The sequence below is a fragment of the Anopheles bellator genome, chromosome 2, assembly GCF_943735745.2.
Source record: "Anopheles bellator chromosome 2, idAnoBellAS_SP24_06.2, whole genome shotgun sequence".
Classification (NCBI taxonomy): domain Eukaryota; kingdom Metazoa; phylum Arthropoda; class Insecta; order Diptera; family Culicidae; genus Anopheles; species Anopheles bellator.
Genome location: NC_071286.1, coordinates 70,747,380 through 70,765,222, shown reverse-complemented (window position 1 = coordinate 70,765,222; position 17,843 = coordinate 70,747,380). Strand labels below are relative to the sequence as shown.

Sequence of the window (17,843 nt, the reverse complement as noted above, 5' to 3'; positions counted from 1 at the left end):
CGATTCGTGCACTGATCCGATCCGAAGACCCGAACGTTTGAAATGTAATTGAATCTTCCACTCTTCCGCGGTTCCACACCCGGTGTAATGGCCTCCTCACGCAATCAGCCTCATTGCACCACTTTCAGGGGCTTCGTATCGCAGTTTTGCACCTCCACGTAGGAATGAATCCTGTCACCAGAACCTAGCACCGATTTGCCGTAATTTCCACCGTTTTCCGCACTCCGCGAGGGACATTCTCTATGTCCTCAGTTTTTAATCCTTACAGGAATTAAAATGCCGATATACAGATTCATGAGCGATTGATTTCATAACCCACACGAAACTTTAACACACTGCACTCACGGGACATTCGAACAACGCAAAACCCTTCCGGTGCGCTAAGTTACTCGTTCGAAGCACACGCTGGCGCAACCGAAAATAAATCCTCGACTCGTCGCGTGTTCGCGCGCGAAACTTCAAAACATGACTGAAACACATTTCCGATCCGGCATCACATTTCCTCTTTCAAAAGTAAATAACAAAAATATATAACCCTCCGCCATTTTAGATACGCCTACTTTTTTATAGCATAAAATTCATTTTTATAGCATAAAATTCATTTTTATAGCATAAAATTCATTTTTATAGCATAAAATTCATTATTCATTATAGCATTCATGAATGAATGTCGTTAAATTTCGTATTTTTCGTTCAAAAAATCGTTAAATCGTTGAGTTGTTCTGAGAAAGTAAATAAACTGTTTCTGGATGGTTTGTTGTTGTTGTTAATTTCCGCCCTACCGGATCTGAGGCGAACACCATCTTCGCAGGGCAGTTGTCCGGCATTCTTACAACATGCCCTGCCCAGCGTATCCGTCCGGCTATGACCACCTTCTGGATACTGGGTTCGCCGTAGAGTTGCGCGAGCTCGTAGTTCATCCTTCGCCTCCATACTCCGTTCTCCTGTACGCCGCCAAAGATCGTCCTCAGTACTCGTCGCTCGAAGACTCCGAGTACTCGCCGGTCCTCCTCTAGCATGGTCCACGTCTCATGCCCATAGAGAACAACCGGCCTTATGAGGGTCTTGTACAGGTTACACTTCGTACGGAGGCTAAGTCTGCGTGACCGCAGTTGCCTGTGGAGCCCATAGTAGGCACGACTACCGCTGATAATGCGCCTCCGGATCTCACGGCTGGTATCGTTGTCCGAAGTTACCAGTGAGCCGAGGTAGACAAACTCGTCGACTACCTCGAACTCATCGCCGTCGATCACAATACTGCTGCCTAGGCGTTGCCGGTCGGCTTCGGTTCCGCTGGCTAGCATGTACTTGGTTTTGGACGCATTTATCAGCAATCCAACCTTCGCTGCTTCGCGTTTTAGTCTGGCGAACTGCTCTGCCACCGCCGCAGTTGTTCTGCCGACAATATCCATGTCATCGGCAAAGCAGACGAACTGGCTGGATTTGTTGTAGATCGTGCCCCGCGTGTTAGTATCCGCCCGGTTCATCACACCCTGTAGCGCGATATTGAACAGCAGGCAGGAGAGGCCATCACCTTGTCGAAGCCCCCTGCGGGTTTCGAATGGGCTCGACAATCCACCCGAAATCCGCTCACAGCACTGCGTCCCATCCACCGTGGCCTTTATCAGTCTGATGAGCTTCCCGGGAAAGCCGTTTTCGTCCATTACCTTCCATAGCTCTTCCCTGTCGATGGTGTCATAAGCGGCTTTTAAATCAATGAATAGGTGGTGCGTGGGGGTTCTGTGTTCACGGCATTTTTGGAGGATCTGCCGTATTGTGAAGATTTGGTCCGTTGTCGACCTGCCTTCTACGAAGCCGGCCTGGTAACTTCCCACGAATCTGTTGGCTAGCGGTGAGAGTCGGCAGAAGATTATTCGGGAAAGCACTTTGTAGGCGGTATTCAAGATAGTGATCGCACGGTAGTTCGCACAGTCCAATTTGTTCGCACAGTCCAATCGCACATTTGTTGTTGTTGTTGTTGTTGTTGTTGAAACAGACCAGATCTATTTTTAGAATTTTTATTTGAGCATTTGAGACTTAATATTTTTGATTGTCACTTATCACTACTTATCACTACTTATCACTGCTTATCACTACTTATCATTGCTTATCACTACTTACTTAGTGCTCTATGGAATTTCGTTTGGAAGGGTTTCGAACATAGGAGTACATGTCGATATTCGTCCTGCTCCTGCTCGAAGCATCACCAGTTTGCAGAGAATATCCTGCAAGGGATACTCGATTGGCGAGTTCTGGGTTCTGGTGTTATCTAGAGATTTAAATACATTCAACTACTTCGGTAGTGGAGGGTTTACTTCATAGTTAAAAACGACATAGAGACGAGAAAAATATGTCAAAAAGTCTTATATTTAATGTAATTTGATGTTATTTTTAAGTTTACTGTTCGTCGGAACTGTAAATAACATCAAATTCGCCATTTCGAACAACACTAATTATAGCGATAATAAATTGTAAGCTCTGACTGACCTCTGACCGTGACCCAGTAATTTGCAGACGGATAGAAGTGCAGTATATTGAAACCCTTATCTGATCGCGCAAACTGATCTGATCTGATAACTGATCGCGCAAACCGATCGCTCCGCTCCGAATTCGACGTTAATCGAACTGGAATCCGAAGGACACGCCACGAGGCTCCACGGATCGCGCGTTGGCGGACCGGTGGGGGAGCTTTCTCGAGAGCTGAAAGCTTTCAGTGCGATTTGAAGCTCGGTATTTGATCCTGTGCGAAGGACTCTCTCTGGGAATCCACTAATCGCCAGCTCACCAGATTAAAAACGATTCCTAAACGGCTGACGCCTTTCTCAATCACCTTTCATTAGCGAAGGAACAGCTGTGAAAATTGTCCGCACGCAAACCCGACATTCTTCCAATATTTTACGGCCAACGGCTCGGTTAATTGGTGTGATCGCTGTGCAAAAGAAAAGGGGTAGAGAATGGCCAAAATTATAGCGTACGAGTGATTTAACGCCGTTCCATTCGTTCCCGGGCGAGGAATGGGATTATGTTTCATGGCCCAATTTTACATCCTGGCCCGTGGTCCCGGCGTGGCGGTAATAAAAGCATTTCTTTTCTTACAATGCTTGCTCATTGCCCGCGCCGTTCGGCCGAAAATGATGATCAGAACGAAAATAACGCACCACACACTAGGTCCCAAACGGGTGATTATCATTGAATAATATAAAACGGAAAAATGGACTCTCATTGCATGCTCACGGCGGTGGTGTCAAAAAATTCCTTCACCGCGAACCCGCGAGGCCACGATGGGCCGGGCGATGGTGACACGATGATAGTGATTTATTGAATTCTGTTATGGTTTTATGAACGTACCCGGACGGACCTGCGGAGTACGGACGATTTATACTTCGCCTGCCTTGGCCCCTGTCCTCTTCGCGCTTTTTTCGCTGTCCTGTGTCACTTCATCTCTGGGCTTGGTTTGATGAATTATAAATTAGATTTAATATTGTTTTATGCCCCGGATCAACGCTGTCGCCTCGCTCGGTGCGTAATAAAAATAAATTTTCGACCGTGCCAATAGCAACAGTTTGTTGTTGAGGCCGCCCCGTGTGAGACTGGGGGCCGGTTGACGTACGATCAAGTTCCAATTCAATCAAACGATCCCCAGGAGCCTCACCGGTCGATCCACCGATCCCACACATAAAATCGCTAGTTCGTGGAAAGCCAATGACCCCCGTGGAGAGGCATTAAAATCGGAAGGAACAGATACAACCCGGCCACGTCGGTTCCGTGTCTGCGTTGTGGCCATTCTTCATACGAAGCTCCCATGATATTCCAATTCTAAAACCCCGTTAAATATCCCCTTTCATTGTGGCACAATGTAACAAAAATAGGTGCAAGCATAGTGGATTTTTGAGGAGCTACAGCAGCACCGCTCGATTCGCAGAACAAGGAACGTAATCTATTTTTCGTTACATTATTTCATAACTCACCACTGCTAATTGGTTCAAAATTCTTCAACTCGCCCGCCCGAAATGCATTCAAATAATCAACCATTTAGCCATCGTCGTCAGAAACAAATGGCCCATAATTTTTGGGACCGGTGGGAACGAGCTAGAATAATCGCAGCAAAACGTGATTACACTCTTTTTGACACTCTATGGCGTCATCGTCTGCGTTCGCTGTGCGTAATTCGTCGTTGACACTTTCGGTGTGCCGTTTAATTTTCATCAAAACAATTAGCGTACCGCGGCGGCTACTGATGGGATGGCAGAATAAATAAAATGCCGAAATGAGCAGCTTCCGCTTGTTATCGTGCCGCACAACCCTCGGTACAGGGTGCAGTGCAACAGGAACCAAATATCGGTAGAATGGCCCCACCCTCAGGGGTGCTCCCGATGCGATTCCCTTATCATTCCCCTGTCGCCCTGTCCGTATCGGCAGAAAAAAGAGTTCATAACTGTTTGGTGGGTTTGGTAAACCCACCCAGCCCGGCTTGTCATAAGCGGCGGGCACCTCCTCCGCCGAACCCCCGGGCGAACGGTGGGATCAACATATCACAATCTTGCCCACCGTAATCATCCCATCAAACCGCGAATCTCTCTTGCACGCCGGCCATTTGTTCGCGTCAGCGTTGACTTTAACCGTGGGGATTAATCCGATTGTCACTGGGAAAAGCGCCAAACCGCTTTTCCCCTGCCCCCTCCCCGAGCTGGGTCCCTGTGTTCTCTGTGGCGATCGTCGGGTGGTTTCGTCGCCGAGCCGAGATGGCCGGGGCGTTTGATGAACGACCATAAATCAGTCATTTAATAAATCAGAACCACGTCACTCTTTCGTCTTCGAACGTCTTTCTCGTGTTTTATACCCGGCCGCTGATGTTCGAATCAGGATTTGGTTTACCGATTTTTTTATTGCTTCAAAAAGTAGTAAAGTTGGAATAAATTCGAAGAAATGTCATCTCATACTCAGTGACCAATTGACCCAAATTGCAACAACTCGCCCTATGAGCGACTCATAAACTCTAAGTTACTATATTCATAAAACAGCCCCATTCGATCGGTTTGGTCGACACATCAAGAAAAACTCGCGACTAAAGTGCATGCCTTGCCACGGTATGGTCCTTCGCCACACAATGTCGGTGCGATCGGTTCACATTTCGTACGAAAATAGCAACCGCAGCTAACGATCGCATTCTTCACGGCACAGCTAGACGAACCAACTCATCAACACCTAATCGCCCGCAATACCGGGGAATCGGCGACCAGATCGACCAATTTGTCAGTCGCAAAGCCACACGCGAGGACCAGGTTTTTTTCGGAAAACGGGGAGCAGTTTGGGGAAATATTCGGGATTTATTGAAACAATTCTGCACCCTGACCGACCGGCGATCCTTTGAAGCGGTTCGGTGTCGGCACAAATTAGTTGGCCCACGGCATGGCGCCACCGATTGCCAAACCAAATGAGTCCTCATTTTGTCGTCCGTTATTATATCATAAATTGTGCTTTCCTTTCGAGCCACAGATCATTCGCTGGTCCCGTTAATTTAGTGCGTAAGATAAACATTTGCAATCATAAAGCCATGCTGTCACTCAAGGTGGCCATTCATCATTAAGACCTTCTCAGCATTGCGCAGCATCAGCAGTGCCAAAAGCCTGGTAAATAATGTACACCACGGCGAACAGAGCCGAAATTCTCCATCATTACTCGTTGTTTTTGTGCCACTTTCAAACTCACTCATTCATTTCGCGCCTGCCGGCCGGCCAATTCCCCAATTCGTTAATTAAAAGCCCAACCGGGGTGGAAAAACAGTACGAGCCAAGGAAAAAAATCTGTCAAACCAATAAACATAAAGAATAAACCGTCGCCTGTCCCGGACCGTCGCCGTACGGATTCCCTCTTCAGCATAAATCGTTCCGTTGGCTTCGTTCGAAAACATAAACCGGCCTTCCCTTCCCGGAGTCGCAAAAATCGGCGTCCCTTTTTAGTGTCCGGCCCTGCGATTACATTCGGCCAAACGGAAGTGTAGCAGTCTAATGGAAGGACAACGGCCAGAGAGAGAGAGTGGGCCGAGGAAAAAGGCGGCGATCCAGAGAAAAATAAATTCAATGTTATACTTATGTAAATAGCAGATAAAATAAATGGAATAAATTAATGTTATCCCTGTGTTTTTTTCGTCCCTGTCTTGGCCTTCCATCTTCCCTCGGCAAGTGACCACCAGCCCGGGGGGGTGGTGAAAAACTTTTTCCTCCGTGCGCCTGAGACAAAAGAACCGAGCCGAGAGCCGGAAATGGGGAGAAGAAAAATTACTAATCTCCTCTCCGGACGGCCATCACCACCACGCCATGTTGTTTTGCGCCGCCCGAGGCAGTAAAGAAAAGTTTCCGCGGATAAGAATCCCCGCATCTCCGCGCCCGGCCCCGGGCCATAATTTAAACAATTGGGTGCCCTTCATCCTTCATTATTTTGTACGTTTTTTTTGCGTGTTTTTGTTTTCCTCCTGTTGTTTTCGCTCGCTCGAGTTCCGCGGTTCAATGGCATCCTGACACAATATGAAATGTAATGCTCAATTTCCATACCATCCTCGCGGGGCGGCCCGGCGCTCCACAGTGTGGCCACCCAGCACGCCCAGCGTAATTTTCCTTAATCATTCCGGAAGCCCCGGCGGAAAGCCGGGCACGTACACCGGAGGGAAGAAAATTATTCAGACTGGGGTGGCGTGTTTCCGGAAGAATTTCCGAGGTGGACTCTGGGGTGGTGGTGGGCGCCCGTGGGGCTGGGCATCGACCAACAGGCGCGAGAGAGCGAGAGAAGCGTCGGCAGATTAGGTGGAGGAACTAGCGACGGACAGAGATCGCCGGTCTTTGTGCTGGCACCCTTTGGCGAACTGGTCGACCAACCCCCTTTCCGGGAATCATTTCATATTTATGCTAATTAATCCCCGCGCCCGGCAACGGGTGCACGAAAGAGAAAACCCCTGAGATCATCTTCGGTGGGGCCTGAGCTCGAGAAGACTCGTTGATCTGCTGCGGCGCCGTACGCGAAAGAAGGAGATAAACGACGATCGCTGACGATGATCAGCATCACTTCGGATGCCCGCTGGATCCGATCACGAGATCGATGTCGGATCAATCGGATGTTGGGGATGCCTTGCAAAGGAAACGTCCTGAAATGAACTTGTGGCATTATTTTATTTTCTTACTAATTTTTCATTTAACAATAAGTAAAGTAAAATATGCCCGTCGATTTGCCACAAATTAAATGGAAATTAAACGTTTCGCTCAGCGCGGCCGGAAATTGAACTCCTTCCATCTGCAGCTTCGCCGAGCCGCCAAAGAACGCGTAGTCTTAAGTGCAATACAAATCGATGGAGAATTAATCACGGTATTTCCGGAACGCCGAGGAAAGATTGACCGGAAACTGTGAAACTGAGAGCGGCCAATGGCGGAAGAGAGCAGCGGTAAACGGTATCAAAATGGATGAGTTTCCCGCCGCGTTATTTCGTATTCCGGAGTCCCTTCCTTTCAAACAAAATCCAATCGGCGGCCTAAGCACCCGCTCGTTAATTCCATTATTAGTACGCGTGATGAGTACAGAGCCGTGAACAGGATCGTCCGCCTTCCGGCAATCGTGAGCTGATCCGAAACTTCATGTTTCCGAACTCGTTCGTTTGCTCCTTTGCAAGTCAATTCGATTCGTCATCGTTTGCGAGTCCTTGGTACGACTCAAGACGAGGTATGTTGTTTTAGGAAGAAAGCAGGTCCCGGAGAAAGAGGTGATCAATCAATGTTTTACCCATCCCAAGGCTACACCCCGCAACGTTGGGGGCCGTCAAAAGAAGTCTCAAACTTTCCGCGAAGATATTCTGTTCCAGCATCGAAGAATGATGCGTTACCCCGCGCCATTCGTCAGCCGAGGTGCAGATTTTTCCAGAGATGGGAAAACTTTACCACGCTTCGATGACGAGCATTGGCAGGGCGTCAAAATGTTTACCCTGCGTACCCAATGCATCTCGGGAAAAGGGGAAGCATAATCTGAAATTAAATCGGAACTGCAGCAAAGGATGAGGAGCGGTAAATATAGTTCACAGTTGCCGGAAGGGTCGGCATTGGTAGTTCCACCGGCTAGTGTTGCGCTCATGTTCTCGACCTGAAACGAGCGAAGGGTTAAGATAATGAATAATCAAGGATAAGCCGTTTGCCTTTCTTGAAATGAACTCACTTATGTGGCTGGAATAAATTCTAGCCAACAAAACGGACTAGGAGATGCTTAGTTTCAATCGAACCATGCCCGTCGCTCGAGTTCACGAGCTCGAGAATGAACACGAGTTCAAAACGAAAGGTGGATTGTGAAAAAAGTTAATACGTAAACCATTTATTCAGTTCCAATTATCCAGAGGTTTGAAGAATTCTTTTATGAAAAACTTCCACAATTCTATTGCAGAAAACGAATCAATTTCAAATCACCGAAAACAAACGAGTGTGCACTGTCCTGAACAATGAACTGTCAAATTTCGCATCGTTTATACGTGCTAGTTCATCACTCGTTGTGTGTAAAGAAGGCGATGCCGAAATTGCAGGAAGAAATTACTCTATTTGTGTTTTGTTAGTGCTGTGCTTTTTGTTTCCTGTCCTCGCAAAGGACACTTTTAAGCATCAACGCGGATTTCTTCCATCACATTCCCCGAGACCGTTTCGCTCGGCGTCTAGTCAGAGGAGGGAAGGGAGAGACTGCAAAAGGAGAAAGTTATTGATGTAACAACGGATTCTGCTTGCGCACATTCAGGTTTTACTGCAGTAAACAAATCGCGTGTTCGTGTCTGCCGATAACAAACATTCCCGCATCATGTTGAATCACTAAGCACCTGAAGAGATAGTGGCGAGCGGTTCCTAGTGTTGCCGAGCAAAACCCACACGTGCGGCAAGTTGTGCAAGTTCCAGTCCCTTCAAACCTAAACAAATGAGAATGACATCGTCGACGAAAATAATGCTGATAGCCTGCGGGTCGTTTAGTCCGCCTACTCCGATGCACTTCCGAATGTTTGGTAAGTCTGAATCACGGTGACCGTTCTCAGCGGAGGTTTGCTTGAACCGGGACGTTTCCTGTTACGCAGAAATTGCCCGGGACCACATTCAGCAGATGGGCTTGGGGCAGGTGGTTGGCGGGATAGTGTCGCCGGTGCATGACTCGTACGCGAAGAAAGGACTCGTGTCGGCCACACACCGGTGTGCCATGGTAAAGATCGGATTGAAGTCATCGGAATGGATCAATTTGTCCGACTGGGAAACGCAACAGGAAGAGTGGACCCGTACGCGGCAGGTGCTGCAATACCACCAGGTAGGTTGGCCCTCCGAATGAACCTAGTTCGCATGCTGACATGCTGACATTTCTTTACAGAACTTCATAAATTCCTACTTGAAAGACGCCAATGGGACCATCAACAATCAGCACATACCCGCTTGGATACCGGAAGGCATCAAGAAAACGGCCGGCCAAGTGCACCTGAAGCTTCTGTGTGGTGCAGACCTGCTGGAATCGTTTGCCACACCGGGACTATGGAAAGACGAGGACCTAGAAGCCATTCTTGGCTATCACGGCATTGTGGTGATTTCCCGAGCAGGTTCCAATCCGGAGCAGTTCATTTTCAACTCGGATCTGCTAAGTCGCTATCGTGTAAGTTCTCCGTAAACGTAGCATCTTGCCAACACTTCGTACTTACTTTCGTCTATCATTCGAACTGCAGCGTAACATTACGATCGTTACGAACTGGGTGACCAACGATGTCAGTTCCACCCTAATCCGGCGTCTGTTGAGTCGCGGACTGTCGGTAAAGTACCTGCTGGATGAGCATGTTACGGAGTACATAAAAAAATTTGGCCTGTTCGGTTGCAACAATGACACGTAAGTACCGCGGGTGCCGTATAAAGGTCGCTCTTGTCATAACAGCTATTCGCGGTCTCTATGGGGAAAAGAGTCCATGGAAAATGATTTCGTATTTCGATCGATCATCCATTCCACACAGCGAAAAGGATAGTTTGTGTGTGCGCTCGCGTGTGCAGTTCTAACTGGCCAAACTACCTCGTCCAAAACACATCCCATTACAAACCCCTAATCGTAATCCGCTTTCCCACATGTCTGTACCACTGGTTCGTTTGGGGATGCCAAGCAGTAAGTATATTCTAACACCGGGTAGCACAGCGGAGGCAATGAGCATTTCGCCAATATCGCCAATCAACGATCCGGACCTATACATTGAGCACCAGAATCGGAGAAATCAACTCGGTTCGTCGTGCGAAGCGATGGATGAGACGGACTTTCCCTCGCCTCCGGCTCCGGCCACCGGAGTCACCATAAACAAAGTCTTCTGCTGCGCCAATGACACCAAATCGGCGCCTCCGAACAGTATCAGTTCCAACGGACTGTTTCGCACGGGTCGGCCAGGAAGTGCGGTGCAAATAATAACGACTTCAGCGCCTACGCCTGCCCCACCATCGGTAACATCGCCGGACGGGACCACAAAACCCGCACAACATATTACCTTGGACGATGGACAAGACCGCAGGATGAGTGCTAAGAAGGTGGGTGATAATGCGGCAGCAGAAATATCCCCTCGACCAGCAACCTCGCCGGTTGTGGGCAGGTCTAGTACACGCGCTAAAACCAGCACCAACGATGACAGTGCGACACGCACGACTTCGATCAAACGCACAACCCTTCCCAGCACAGTCGCCAGTGTGTCGCCAGCAAACAAGAACACTGCCTCTGCCACGACCAAACCGAGCACCAAAACGACCAACAGTCTAGGGGCTACGTTATGCACCAGCACCACCGATCGTCCGATCGCATCGCCGACTGCTTCGACTGGGCGAATCAGTCCGTCGCGTAGCTACGACGATATGATCAAGTTTGTTTTCACCGAACACGGCATTAAGGTCATTAGCGATCGGGAGTATGTAGTGTAGAGATCGTACGTGGCTTGGTATCGGTTGGCCTTCGAGGCAAACGCTAGCAAGTGGTTTGGTTAGACTTCTGAAACGCACATGCATTCGCGTAAGTACGTGCGAATGGCAATTCACTCTTTCAGTAGCTGGCCGTTGCATAGCATAAACCCCGTTGAACTAGAACAGTATACCCTCCAAGATGATTCATGTCGCTGTTATGGTATCGTTGGGTCCGGATAAGCATGTGTTTTCAGTCCGGGCATTTTTCATTTATCCATTGTAATCATATTCCCTCGAAACTTTTATTGCACTCTAATCGCATGCCGTAGGTTTAAAGAAATGCAATCGTAACCTGATAATAATCCACAATTTTCCTATTTTTCCAGACCGTGAAAAAGATGAAGAAGTCGGCGTGTCCCGTGTAGAGGAACGGGCCTGATCGTCAATTGCGCGCCATTGATGGTGTACCTTTTCAGTCCGCTAGCTGAAGCACAAATCCCAACAATGCGGGAAAGAGCTGTACCAGGGATATTTTAAACTGTTCCTTCAAGTTTGTTTGACTAGCTTGTTATTATTTATTTATCCTAAATCTCGAATGGTGCGTGACTTTGGCTGTAAATGCTGAACCGAAGACCTTTCTTCGTTGCAATAAAAGTTAGTCTTGCGGTGAAGGTAGCTTCATTATTTTACGGCCACAGCCTTTGCATAACAAAACGCGATATTAGCAGAGGAATTGTCGATGCTCGGAAGCTGGTAGGATAAGGGTTGAATGTGATTAGAAGACTTAATAAAATGAGTAGCAAAAACAGGTTCAGGCGTTTTGTTTATATTGTGTGCGTCGTTTGACAGCTCAAGCTTTCAGCGTTGCCTTGACAACGATTCTGCCATCGTAACCAAAACATAACGGCAGAATTGTGATGCTATCTGCTCACCAAATCGTAACATCAATATTGAATTAGCAGCTAGGGTTACGTTTTTCCGCTCGGGTGACAATAATTAACGAGCACGGTGGTAATTGACGGGTCGTCAATAAAGAAACACGGCACACCTCCTCGGCAGGATGCAGGAAAAACCGTCCCCGACTGCTGCCACACCAGCGAAGGTAAAAACGGACAGTTGGATGGAAGACGCCTCGATTGGTCGATCACTGTCGACCTTAACGAGCGCTACCACGAAGTACGTACGCGCTTTCACGCTGATTATTGATCAAACACGTCCCGCGGGAACTGCATTAACGAATGCACTTTGATTTCACTGTCTTTCAGGAGCGGACGCAAATTCTTAAACATTCTGGAGATGTAAGTAACCGACGGTCGACGATCGGTGAAAGGTACCACTAACGACCGCGTGGATCCGTTACAGGGAGCGTTTTAGCAACAGTAACGTGGAGTCCTTGGACGAAAGCAACGCCGTCGTAGAGCACAATCCAATTGATGATATTCCCGTGTTGCCCGATGCGGACGATATTCACGAGAGTTTACTGTACAACGAGAGTCCTAATCTGCCGACGTACGTTTCACTGTGGATCAAACAATTGACTCTACACTGACTGGAGAAAGAAATGGCAAAACCAACAATGGATTCCACTTGTTTTCACTCATTTTTAGTGTAACGACGTACAAAGATCTTGGTTCGGATATTTTTGCAAACGGGAAAGCTTCGGCACTCGGTAATCTAGACGAGATCAACATTTCCATCCTAACCGAGTGCTTGGAAAGCGAAGAAGACATCGAGGAGCCGGACGAAGTGTGGAGCTGGGACCAACTGTTTACTCAGCTGTCGGTTAAAATAAGTACCGAAACGAAGGCACCCGTTGCCGAGTTTAGCAACTAACGCGGCGTTTCTTATGGTGAAGGGAACTAGCTTTAAGGTGGTGGTAAATTTATTCAATCATTAACATTACTATTACTGTTGGAACTATCCATGACCAGAAGGGTTTCTTCATCGAGATGCTGCAAGTTTTCCGGTAGCAGCATGTCGTCCGATGCCAGTGGCAAGATATCACAAATCTTGGACGATTCCACGTTCAATACGTACTCGCACGGCCGCGGCTCGAGCAGATAGAGGCCAATCGCGTCCGACGTGGCCGAGTGTTCCGTGCACTTGAGCTTTACCTCCACGTGACGAGGCTGATTGGTTTTGTCGCAAACATCGCCCCCAGTGTAGAAGTGGCTGATCTGATTGTCGTTCTTTCGCGTGAAGCGCACTAGCGGATTCTTTTCCAGCCACTCGCGGTGTTTGTCCACGTCAAAGTATCCCAAATAGATCGACGTATCCTTGTGATACTGACGCACGTGTTTGCCAAAGCAAAGCTCAAACTTCCACCAACCAGAACCCTGCGGGACAGGAACATTACAATCGCGCTCTCTCAACGATTAGTTTCATTATCCAATGTTACTCACTCCCGGTAAACAGTATGCTCCGTCCAAGAATTCCAGCAGCGAAGTTAGTTCCTTAGACTTTTTCGGACGTCTGGTCATCGATGAAACGGGCGTAGTGCCCTCGTCCGCCACATCGACCACTTTCCAATCGAACGAGTACGAAGTGTCCTTCCGTATCGGCTCGCCTCGCGCCGAGCCGTCCTGCAAACGCACAAAATGTAACATTAAGTTGCATATGAGCAACAGCGATGAACTTCTTGCGCCACAGTGTTAGCAAAATTGTATCACTCAACAAGCGTCACACCCTTGGCACCGAGTGCGACCCAAAGCTGAAGAAAATAGAAACCAACCTCGTTCAATTCTGGCATTTCAAATCCCAACACGTCGCTTATAGTCACCTGATAAAATAGGAAACGAAACGGAAAACGAAAGAAAAAATACGTACAAAAGATGAACCAAAGTGGTAAGCTAAGGAAATGGATAATGTAAGACACGCAACAAACTAAAGCATCAGCAATGATTGGCAGTCAATCAGCTAAGAAACGATAGAAATTGCGCCCAATTCGATACAAAGCAAGTAGGAGACACACACAAATGAGTAACTTATGGGGAAAACGAAAAGTGAGGGAGTAAAACGTCTCCAACTGACGAAAACTTACAGAAAGCTGTTGATATTTTTGTTTCAGTTTTTCAATTTCCATCTCCAGCAGGGCCTTCGGTTTACGGGGCGAGTCCCCAATCGGACTACAGTTGATTTTGTTTTCCTCCGTATCCTGCGGCTTATACTTTGGATGAGTGCACAGTACAGCGGTCAGAATGATTACTTCATAGTTGCAGGTGGAAGTTTCCTTCAGCGAATACACCTCGTTTTTGCCAAACATATAGCACACGTACAGCACCTTCGTTACGCGCGGCTCCCCGTTAAGATCGCAGACCGTTCCGGAGTCCATTTCTAGCTCCAGGTACGGCAGATTGAAGCCCTCGATTTTTTTGTACTTTAACTGTTCGTTTTGCGCGTCCGATTGCGCTAGCCGAGCTTTCAATGCTTCCGTTTTCTGTTTGTCCCAGCGGCCGAGGAAGTACTCTTGCAATTTGCTCGTTTTCTCATGTCGCTCCTCGTGGTACTGCTTAATGTAGTTGCCGTGGCACACTTCATACGACCAATAACTCTCGATGCGGTACGAGCAGCTGGTCGACAAAAACAGAGGCTCCAGCAGCTCCAACGGCGTAGGGCCACTATACTCGACGTCACTGGTACTTTCCTTGGCCGTGATCGACGGGATCATGCAGCGATACTTCTCCTTGTTAGCCGACGTTATCACAACCTCTTCCGCATCGGGCGCAGATGGCTGTGGAGAAACGGACACACTAAAGGCTTGTATTTTTGGTTGCGCCGACGATTTGAGTCTCACCACCAGCTCATCCTTGGTGTGCCAAACAAGATTGAAAAGTACCGAATCGTCGAAACCCTTCAAATCGTGGCTCCTGACCAGCAGCAGCGGGAACGCCACCAGCAGAGTAAGTAGAAACAGTAGCTCCATGTTTATTCCAATCACTCCGAAATTTCGCACTATCCTAGTAAGACGAAACATCCATCGGTAATCGTGGTAGAAATTGATTGGTGCCCGATTTGTTTACGGAGACAAGTAGGCAATTTCGCTTTCGCTGATAACCCGCTTGTCAGTTGCGCTGTCAGGCGCTTCGGGGCCGAGTTCACGTACATTTGAATTGTGACGTCCACGCCAAACAAGCGAAACATAAACATTGGAAGCGTAAACCGTGCACGAATTTGGATTTGCAAAAATTGCTTTCGAAGCCGTGTATTACTGGTTTGTTTCGATAATGGAGTCGGAAAAACAGACGCCCACCAAGAGTGCTAAAGATAACGATGATAAGAAGAAAGGACGTCATCGGAAGAAACATACGTACAACGCAATAAGGACACAGATTGAGTTTTATTTCTCCGATGCCAATCTGAGCAAGGACCGTTACATGGGACAGCTGCTGCGCAACGATTCGTGTAAGGAATAAAATATTATCCAAACCAACCAGTTTCTTGACCAAATATTTGTTCACCTTGCAGTCATACCAGTAGAAGAGTTCCTGAAGTTTAACAAAATCAAGGCACTTACCACGAGCGTGGAGGAGATTGCTACTGCACTCAAAAAGTCAAGTTTTCTCACACTATCGGACGATAATCTGAAGGTGCGTCGTCAAAACGAGCTAGTAGCGCGTGCGAACTGCGAAGAATGTACGCTGTACGTCGAAAGTTTGCCACCGAAGGCAAACCACGATTGGGTGCGTAATGTGTTCTCCAGCTACGGCAAGGTAGCGTACGTGTCGCTACCAAAATTTAAGCACTCAAAGAAAATCAAAGAATTTGGCTTCGTCGAGTTTGAAGAGGAAACCAGCGTTCAGAAGGCACTTAAGACGTTCGAGACGTTCGGAGGAGTTCTCGCCTACGAGGCAGCGGACGCGGGAAAGATGGCCAGCATCAAAAGCTACGAACAGGACAAACTAGCGCAACTGCAGACTGGTGCGGAAACGATCGTGCAGAATGAAGGCGGTTCAACAACAACAGTAAACGTTGAAGTGAAGCCGGAAAGTAATCCAGAACTCGCCCAATCCGCAGAACAATCCGTTGTTCCGGATGAAGAAGACAGCGTTGAGCCACCACCGAAAAGAATTAAAACGGATACAGATTGTGACGAAGATGAGTCACAGGACGGACCTCAGGCAGAAGTGGAGCCACACAAAAGCGTTGATTCGGTTGAGCAAGTCAACGAACAAAAACTGGAACCGGTGGACGATGTTACGATCGCTCATGGGAAGAAAAAATGCCGCCAAAGGAAAGGATGCAGTACCATGCAGAAAGAGTTGCAGTTGGACGATAAGGTTTATGAGTTGAAAATAATGACAAAGTGAGTTCATTCCCTCTATTTTCTGCAGTTCACGTCATAACTTGTTAACGGACTCCGAGTTTTAAAATTTTAACTCATCTTTCGCCCTCGCATAGGAAAGAATGGCGACGATTACGGAACAAATATCTCAACTTACAACGCGATGAAGCCATTAAGCTCAAGCGACTATTTGCGCAGTCCGAAAAGCATCACCAACGTGGGCAGTCCAAATCGAACGCTTCCGGAGTAGGAAATGGAAAATCGGGAAGCGGTGGAATGAAATCGATTAAGTCGTCCCCACGGGTCAACTTCTATGGTGCCATGCCTGTCGATGAGGAGCATCCCGGAGCAGAAGGATGTAATGATGAGCCGGAGGTCACTGAGACGAGTGCCGCTATGTCCAAGCATCCCCTATTCTCCTTCGAACCGGGGCTTATAGTGGGCATAAAGTTTCGGGAACCATGTGTCGACATAAAGGACTTCCGAGCCGAGCTAAGACAATATGCGTATGTGAAATACGTGGACTTGAAAGAAGGTGACTTTGAGGCGTTCGTTCGCGTCGATAGTAAAACCAACGCCAACGCGCTAGTACAGGAATACAACTCCGCGGAACACAGCGCTCTGATACTCAGTGGCGAGCTAGAGCAACAGTATTGGCACAAGATGTTGCGCGATCGAGAGGACAAACTGAACAAACGCGTTAAAACGGAGAAGGTTCGTGGGCGTACGAAGTTGATTCGTAAGATCAATAGCCACATCAAGTTTGACGATGATGACGACGATTAGGGACCGTTCGAACAAGAGGAAAATAAATAAAATTTCGCAGATCTTTTCCTTCATGTGCAAAATGCGTTTCGATTCCGCATCATACGAACCGTTTTATTCGTAAAATAAATCTAGCAATAATAATCCCCGCACATCAACCTTTAAGAGCAGGAAGTGCATCGGAATACGTTTTGTACTTGGTAATCCAGCACTTGTCCGTCCCTTGTCTTTCTAGACGAGCAATCTTTCGATTTCTTGCTGGATCGATACGATCTGCGATTTCAGTTGCGAGCCCTCGTCGATCGTAACTGAGCAAGCTACGATAGGACGCGAAACGCCACAGGCACGACCCAGGGCCTGCTTAGAGCGCACAAACACGTACGGCACGTTTTTATCCTCACACAACAGAGGAAGGTGTAGGATGATTTCAATTGGTTCGGCGTCGGCTGCCATTACAATGAACTCCGACAGACCGCGGTTCAGCGTTTTCGTGGCTTCGTTGGCTCCACGGCGTAGCTGCTTGTAGCTGACGGCCTGCTGGATCAGCGTCATGATCTTCGACGTAAGCGCCTGATCCGCCAAAGGATAGGCTTTCGGGTTAACTTCCTCCGTCTGTGGAAAAAAACATGCCGCCACGAGGTTAGAATTTCACCTTCGTCCACACCGATGATTAAGTGCGTTCCGCATGTTTCATTTCGCCTGCTACGGAAAGTACTCACCATTTTGAGTTTTCGAGAGAAAATAGCACAAGGAATGCAATGTAGAATGAGGTAATATAGGCTTAACACTTTAATGCAAAGCCTCTGCTCGTAGCTTCATTGGCCGCTTGCGATAAAATGTGTTTTCGAATGCTTTTGACATTCCGGCAACAAAAGCACGCTGTT

The 17,843-nt window shown here is 47.8% G+C and overlaps 5 protein-coding genes across 10 annotated transcripts; 3 read left to right on the top strand and 2 right to left on the bottom strand.

The window, feature by feature from the left end:
- The first annotated feature begins 8,531 nt into the window (after window positions 1-8,531).
- LOC131209091 (nicotinamide/nicotinic acid mononucleotide adenylyltransferase 1) lies at window positions 8,532-11,689 on the top strand. 5 transcript variants are annotated; one of them, XR_009156847.1, is made up of 6 exons: window positions 8,532-9,016; window positions 9,086-9,309; window positions 9,370-9,645; window positions 9,716-9,873; window positions 10,142-11,022; window positions 11,300-11,689. XR_009156847.1 is itself a non-coding variant. In XM_058202077.1 (6 exons), the coding sequence occupies exons 1-6, from the start codon at window positions 8,932-8,934 to the stop codon at window positions 11,336-11,338; spliced, it is 1,545 nt and encodes a 514-aa protein (XP_058058060.1). In that variant the 5' UTR covers window positions 8,532-8,931; the 3' UTR covers window positions 11,339-11,689. The 5 variants fall into 5 exon arrangements, 4 of the variants coding, with proteins under 4 accessions (XP_058058060.1, XP_058058061.1, XP_058058063.1 ...); XM_058202077.1 differs by having other exon boundaries at window positions 10,142-10,904; XM_058202078.1 differs by having other exon boundaries at window positions 10,139-10,904.
- Window positions 11,690-11,880: 191 nt separating this feature from the next.
- LOC131208708 (intraflagellar transport protein 43 homolog) lies at window positions 11,881-13,734 on the top strand. The gene is made up of 4 exons (XM_058201535.1): window positions 11,881-12,089; window positions 12,179-12,211; window positions 12,276-12,422; window positions 12,521-13,734. The coding sequence occupies exons 1-4, from the start codon at window positions 11,974-11,976 to the stop codon at window positions 12,744-12,746; spliced, it is 522 nt and encodes a 173-aa protein (XP_058057518.1). The 5' UTR covers window positions 11,881-11,973; the 3' UTR covers window positions 12,747-13,734.
- On the bottom strand, window positions 12,774-14,927 carry LOC131208707 (endoplasmic reticulum lectin 1). 2 transcript variants are annotated; one of them, XM_058201533.1, is made up of 5 exons: window positions 14,707-14,927; window positions 13,954-14,643; window positions 13,645-13,692; window positions 13,316-13,495; window positions 12,774-13,249 (listed from the first exon to the last, which is right to left on the bottom strand). In XM_058201533.1, exons 1-5 carry the CDS (start codon window positions 14,884-14,886, stop codon window positions 12,800-12,802), a joined length of 1,548 nt encoding a protein of 515 aa, XP_058057516.1. In that variant the 5' UTR covers window positions 14,887-14,927; the 3' UTR covers window positions 12,774-12,799. The 2 variants fall into 2 exon arrangements, with proteins under 2 accessions (XP_058057516.1, XP_058057517.1); XM_058201534.1 differs by lacking the exon at window positions 13,645-13,692.
- A 207-nt stretch (window positions 14,928-15,134) lies between these two features.
- Window positions 15,135-16,980, top strand: LOC131210262 (la-related protein 7). Its single transcript, XM_058203483.1, has 3 exons — window positions 15,135-15,314; window positions 15,378-16,215; window positions 16,311-16,980. The coding sequence occupies exons 1-3, from the start codon at window positions 15,137-15,139 to the stop codon at window positions 16,978-16,980; spliced, it is 1,686 nt and encodes a 561-aa protein (XP_058059466.1). The 5' UTR covers window positions 15,135-15,136.
- Window positions 16,981-17,029: 49 nt separating this feature from the next.
- On the bottom strand, window positions 17,030-17,816 carry LOC131209126 (NHP2-like protein 1 homolog). Its single transcript, XM_058202116.1, has 2 exons — window positions 17,679-17,816; window positions 17,030-17,571 (listed from the first exon to the last, which is right to left on the bottom strand). Exons 1-2 carry the CDS (start codon window positions 17,679-17,681, stop codon window positions 17,191-17,193), a joined length of 384 nt encoding a protein of 127 aa, XP_058058099.1. The 5' UTR covers window positions 17,682-17,816; the 3' UTR covers window positions 17,030-17,190.
- Between the last annotated feature and the right edge of the window lie 27 nt (window positions 17,817-17,843).